The 6,271-nt window shown below is 40.1% G+C and overlaps 1 protein-coding gene across 5 annotated transcripts in view; it reads right to left on the reverse strand.

Annotated features, from left to right (window-relative positions):
• Window positions 1-3,495: 3,495 nt before the first annotated feature.
• Window positions 3,496-6,271, reverse strand: part of atox1 (antioxidant 1 copper chaperone) — a 7,634-nt gene continuing 4,858 nt past the window's right edge. For all 5 annotated transcript variants that reach the window (XM_020594062.1, XM_020594063.1, XM_020594064.1 and 2 more), the window contains 2 exons: window positions 5,301-5,449; window positions 3,496-4,990 (listed from right to left, as the gene is read on the reverse strand). In XM_020594062.1, coding sequence (XP_020449718.1) covers window positions 5,325-5,449 — 125 coding nt within the window. In that variant the 3' untranslated portion in view covers window positions 3,496-4,990; window positions 5,301-5,324. The remainder of the gene's footprint in view (window positions 4,991-5,300; window positions 5,450-6,271) is intronic.

Genomic DNA, 6,271 nt, shown 5'->3' on the forward strand with positions numbered 1-6,271 from the left:
AGAGGTGCTCCCCCCAGTTTTAATTGTGCATCCCTTTTTTCTTTCATAATAAGGCAAATTAGCCTCTATCAGCACCCGAATAATATTTGAATACATGCAAGAAATATCAGCCTTGTGGCTAACAGCAGTACAGTTAAAGTCCGTACATATCACAGCCTCTCTAGGTACAGTAATATCACGTAACTGTTTATCAGTGTCAGAACAGTAACAAGCAAGATCCTCTGCAGAAAGAGTAGACCAATCCAACCTTTCATGCTTTTGGTTAGTCTGAATTAAAATAGGTATAAAATCAAATCTAATGGCCAACTTTACAGGAATGTGGTCAGAAATAGACATATTATATAAAATGGAGATATTCTCCAAAGCAGCATGTGCATCAGCTGTCGAAACACAGTGGTCTAGCCACAATGTTGTATGCCAGGCCTCACTTATATACAGTATGTATAGCTCTGCCTTGGCAAAAGCTCACTACTAGACAGAATCAGATTGTTGTCAGCACAAAAATGCACCATATGCTTCACGAAAACAGAGTTCTTGTCTGAGATATCTGCATTCGTATCACCCACAATATATACACTCATAAGCCCCTTACTCTGTATAAAAGAGCTGATAAAAGCCAACTTATTCAAATACTCCTCCTCATTTTGGCTACATTCATATGGGGCATACACATTTAAAATCACCAGTTCCTTATTGTCCTGAATCAGGTGTATTGCAATGCACCAGTCCACATCAGGCCTGACCACATTAATCATTGAATCCAACCTCTTAGACCACAGGATAGCCACACCTCCAGGAATTCTTCCTCGCTTGATACCGAGCCCAAGGTCTGTAGTTGGTTCCCCGGCCGAGACGAGACCACTTAGGTCTCGTATGAGAAACATTTCATTTCCATGTTTGTATGTCACTACCATACATGTATGGAAATGACTGTAAACCTGAACCTGGCCTAAGCTTGCAGTTTCTCCTAAAAGTGAAAGGTCAGGAGAGTCAGAAATGTCAACAACTATGGAGGCGCCATGCAGCTTGTGGCAGACTTATTCATTGAGCAAGAGAAAGCAAAAACATCTTTAACATGCTAGACCTTGTGAGGTATTCTGTGTTTAATAAAGGGGTTTGTTCCCACACCATCAGGCATATGCTTAGGTCCAGATAATATTGTAACGACCATCGCCTATTGTAAGAATTGAACTCTTCTCACAGGTAGCTACAGTTTGTGCTGGATGTTTCTGTCTGCTTCCTGTCTGCTATCCCTGACCGCTCTGCTCACTGTCAGGCCTGCTCTGACCAGAGGAAAGAAGCCCATTGCTGCTCTGCTCCTCAACATCACCTCTGGTATAACACACAGCCATACACCTCAACTATACACAGGCACAAAACGTTTGGCAGTTAACCAGCCTGCCACAAAGCACTCTGCAATCTTTCTTTTGTGCCTGTACAACAGTAGATTAGCACAAAAATTCACTACAGAAGTAGGTCAGAGAATGATGTTCTCACTTTGTTTTGTGTGTGCTTTAGCAACGTGCGATGCCTCTTACACTGCTGCATCATAGTAACAAACTAAAGTGATTTGACCTCCAGACCAGTGGGACAATTTTCTGTCCCATTAAATCATTTATGTAAATAAAAAGTTGAAATAATATTACACATTTTAGCCCATTAACTACATCCCCAACTAAAACTCCCTTAAACCTGGTAATGAATGACTGAAACATTTGTTACCTATATTTAAATTCTTCACAAGATGCTTGGTTGTGAGCAGGGACTAACTACACTGAACATTTTCCTTGCTCCTTCATATTAAACATACTGATATCTGATATTTATTGTCTAATTTATTTTGGTCTGGTTCTGATTTACATCCTTAAAATAATGAAAAACTGTGGGGGGAATGCTGAAAACCTTAAAAGTCATACTAAAAGATAAATGCTTCATGTGCCTTAGGCATTTTAGCTAGTGAGTAGGGCCGCTGAACACTTAGCTCAGGGTTAAATGTTTGACACAATGTAGTTGAGGAAAACTGTAAAAACTTATAGTTTAAATTATAGAATAAAAGATCACACATTGTTATTAAAAAGTTAACTAGTTTTTACTCTCGTCATCGGTGTGTGAATGTGTGTGTGAATGGGTGAATGTGTCTGATCTCCTGTAAAGCTCTTTGGCCAGTGTAACACACTGTGAAATATGCGCTATATAAATACAGTCCATTTACCATTTACCATTTTACTGACCCTATTAAGTCACTGTTGGCAGGTGTTACATGTGTGACAGACCTAACATCTCCAGCCAGCCTGGTGTCAATACCACTGAAAGGTTTTCCTCTTTTCCTCTGCAGTTGCTTTCTGTGCCGGGGCTCTGATCGCCTTCTCGGTGTCCATCGACCTGCAGGCACCTGAGCTGCTACAGTACCTCGGCTGGACCTTCTACATCTGCTGTGTCACCCTCTACTATGCCTCAGTGGTCAACGTGCTGCTGGGGGTCACCCATGTTGACAGTGGGCGGGTTGAACCAGCTGTGAGAGGAGGGGCCACAGATCTGTCTGTCATAGCAGCCTGACAAATATACTGTACGTCTACACGATATCATGTTGTTGCTGTACTCTGACATTATGTCTACTAGTACATTTAGTACTAGCACTTTGCTTAGGGATATCATGAAACTGTACACAGTTCAAACATTTTTCACTTATCTGCATGCTGTTACCTCCCTCCTTAGTCTGTTTTTTGTGTGTTTGTGGCTGTAATACCCAGCCTCAGGCCAGAGGGATCAGTGCTATCTTTATATTTAGGACTGTGTAACTAAAAAATACACTCCTCTCATTAAACATCTGGCACAGAACTCAAACACCCGTTTTAAACACTAAGCCCTCAGTGGATCTCAGTGCGCTGCAGTTCAGACTGATTTAAATGAAAATCAGAATGGGCAGTTACATTTATCTGCATTTCATAATGGAAACAAAAAAAATAATGATCTCTGTGAAGTCATGGTCTGTTAAACTTATAAAAAACTGAATATACAAAATACTTTACTTTCTCCTGACAGAAACAGAGGCAATGTGGACCAGGTCTTTCAGAGTCACAGCAGGAGAACCTCACATATTCAATAAAGCCCAATAAACTTGGTGAAAAGCAAACTACTGAATCAAGAAAATATTTTATTCTACCCAACTGTATACGAAAGTACACTGAATAAAAAAGTAAAATCTTATATTTTTTAAATCACAGCATGTTGTTGAGCTCTTCGGGAAATAAGGAAGAAAAAACTGCATTTTTCAGCAATTAAGTTAAGTCTTTGTCACACAGCACCTCATGGTGGCTGAATCATATGCAACCTGAATATTTTCACACCCTCAGTGAACAGTGATTCCATGGGTGGAGCATTTAGCATTCTGTTCATCAGCGCACAGTGAGAGCTGTAGCTTCAGCTGGACATGCACTGACTAATTTAATGAGGCCTCCCATTACTGAGCAGAAATCCTCTTCAACAACAAGTTACTCTTTGTGATTATGTGAAGTAGTTCATTAATCAGTACCATGTCTAAATACTGTTCCTAATCTAAACAAAGCCATAAATAGTCTGTGGAGGTATCACAGATTTTATTTGCTCTGTTAATAAACAACAGAAGATGGTTGTCCATCATTTCCCCACAGTACCACTTTAATAAAACGAGTGTATACTGTATGTCAATTGAGATCTTCAGTCAACCAGGCCACGATATATCCAAAGTAATAATCTTGGCAAGTGGGCTGTATTGAGGTTCTTGAAGACATTTCACTTCTCATCCGGGAAGTTTCTTCAAGCCAGCTCCTTGGGACAAGACTCAGTGGTCCAGGATAAGGGACGTAGATAGCAACATTCACATCTTGGCCAGAGAAGACTGATGGTTTGAAAGAGGTGCAAAGGAAGCTGGTAGGGCCACCCTTTAAACCGAGGGGTGGTCTACGACACCGCTTACAGTTCTACCAGTGGGTCACAACTGAAGAAGCTACTCGGATGAGAAGTGAAACATCTTTAGGAGCCTCACCAAGTCCAGCTGCCATCTTTAGCACACTGAATAAGGATATAAATGTGAATAAACAAGATTTCCTTGAACATGGATTATTGTAGTGTAAACTGTGACACAGCAAAGAGGAAGCAGTTTTACAAATTCAAGTCCAGCAGATGGTGCCTGAAGGGAAGACTGAGTTTCTCTCTTGATGCGAATCCACAGACATGTACACATGGAGCCTCAAGACTTTTAATGACACCAAATCCAACAAAATCAATAATACTGAGTCAAGGTTGAGACAGAAATATGTAGTCATGCTCTGCAGTCTGGGGAGTTTACTTCAGTCATGTCAAAGGACATTTGCTAGGATCTTCTCTTTGCAGTTTTAAGGAGACCATTCATCAAACAGGAGAGTTACTGCACATGAAAATGAAATCCATTCTACAAATCCCAGGTCACGTGTTGTCCTTTTACATTTCACACCTGGAATTTATATTCAAGACCATGCAGGGCATGGTGTCACTGTGTATCCCTGCCTTCTCCTTGTCTGTTACTTTACAGATAGAGATAAAACACAAAGTATTACTGCCAGTTTTGTAAATACTGAACAATGACAATAAATGGAAGCCTGTGATTTAAAGAAAAGCAAACCTTTCTCTCAAAATGAAAGTGTGTAAATTAATATAAAGCACTGATGTGTGTTGAATGATTATTAGAGGAGAATGTTAGAACAATGTTAGAGGATAAACAAAACCACAACTTCATCCGCTCTGCTTTCATCACTTGGGAAAAAAAACCCAACAAAATTAGAGACCGTCACATATTCTGGCCTTCTAAATCACAACAGTGAGAGAAGACCTGCCTCCATGGGATTTTTATATGGTATGAGTATGAGCTGTGGGGCTGGTATCTGGGGGGGGCAGGTCCATCCGAGTTTTCCTGACAGGAAGAGAACTTTAATTCCAGTATAAATCTTCACTTTGCATCAGCAGCAGCGATTCCCTACAGAAAACAAGACTCATACAAATGAAGAAAGTTTGGCTTACACACTTCATTATGTCTGTTGACAGATCATCTGATAAAGAAAATAGTCACTAGCTGCGGGACTAATACACTCTATGTAAATTTACAGTGTAGCTCTTGTTTACTGTTTAGATGGTGTTCCTTTTCCCTGAATCTAGAAACATTTTTACTAAATGCTAATAAAAGTAATAATGATCATAATCTTCCTTTGATAGGAATCAGAAACTATAGGAAAATAATTCAACTGGCAGTAAAAACAAAACTAAACTCATAATCTCTAACATGTCACCTGTTCTACATGAGGCAGATTCCTTCATTTAGTGCCATTGTACTTGACCTCCTTTCCACATTTCTTTAGTGTCTCCAACAGTACTTCCATGTCTTTGTCAGACTCAATCCAAACCAGTTTCTTAGGCAGGTCGATTTCAAACTTCACATCTGTGAGCAGAGGAAGAGAAAAAAAAAGTCCCTTAGGATTCACCTTAGGACATGAATTCTTTTATGCATTACATTATTTGTTACATTTTAGCTCCAGTTCTGCAACACAATGAATCTGTTCACAAAGTTACAGCCATGAGTTGATGAGATCTCACAGTGTGAGAGGACTGCATATAATCAGATAAACGTTTCCTGTTGTAACATTTCCCCCCAGACTGTGGGGCTGATACCCCAGTAGAAAAACAGATTTGGGCACATGACATTTTGTTGACTAAGCAAAATAAAGTTAGATCAGATGACTTGTTGTCTGACTCAACATTCAGAGCCAAGCAGTCATGAGGCTGCTGTAATGAAAGCTGTAATTACAGGGTTTAGGACTGCACCTTTATTGGATTCACAGGAGAGGGCTCTGCACTCCTGCAAGATTATACAGTGAGGAACAGAAGTATTTGAACACCCTGCGATTTTGCAAGTTCTCCCACTTATAAATCATGGAGGGGTCTGAAATTCACATTGTAGGTGCATTCCCACTCTGAGAGACAGAATTAAAGAAATTCAGCAAGTCACATTGTATGATTTTTAAAAGAATTTATTTGTCTTGCACTGCTGAACATAAGTATTTGAACACCTGAGAAAATCAGTGTTAATATTTGGTACAGAAACCTTTGTTTGCAAATACAGAGGTCTCCTCTAGATCTGTCAGGTTTCGGGGCTGTCGCTGAGCAACGCAGAGTTTAAGCTCCCTCCAAAGATGTTCTATTGGATTGAGGTCTGGAGACTGGCTAGGCCACTCCAGAACCTTGATATGCTTCTTACGGAGCC

Source organism: Monopterus albus, unplaced genomic scaffold (genome assembly GCF_001952655.1).
Source record: "Monopterus albus unplaced genomic scaffold, M_albus_1.0 scaffold21.1, whole genome shotgun sequence".
Taxonomy (NCBI): domain Eukaryota; kingdom Metazoa; phylum Chordata; class Actinopteri; order Synbranchiformes; family Synbranchidae; genus Monopterus; species Monopterus albus.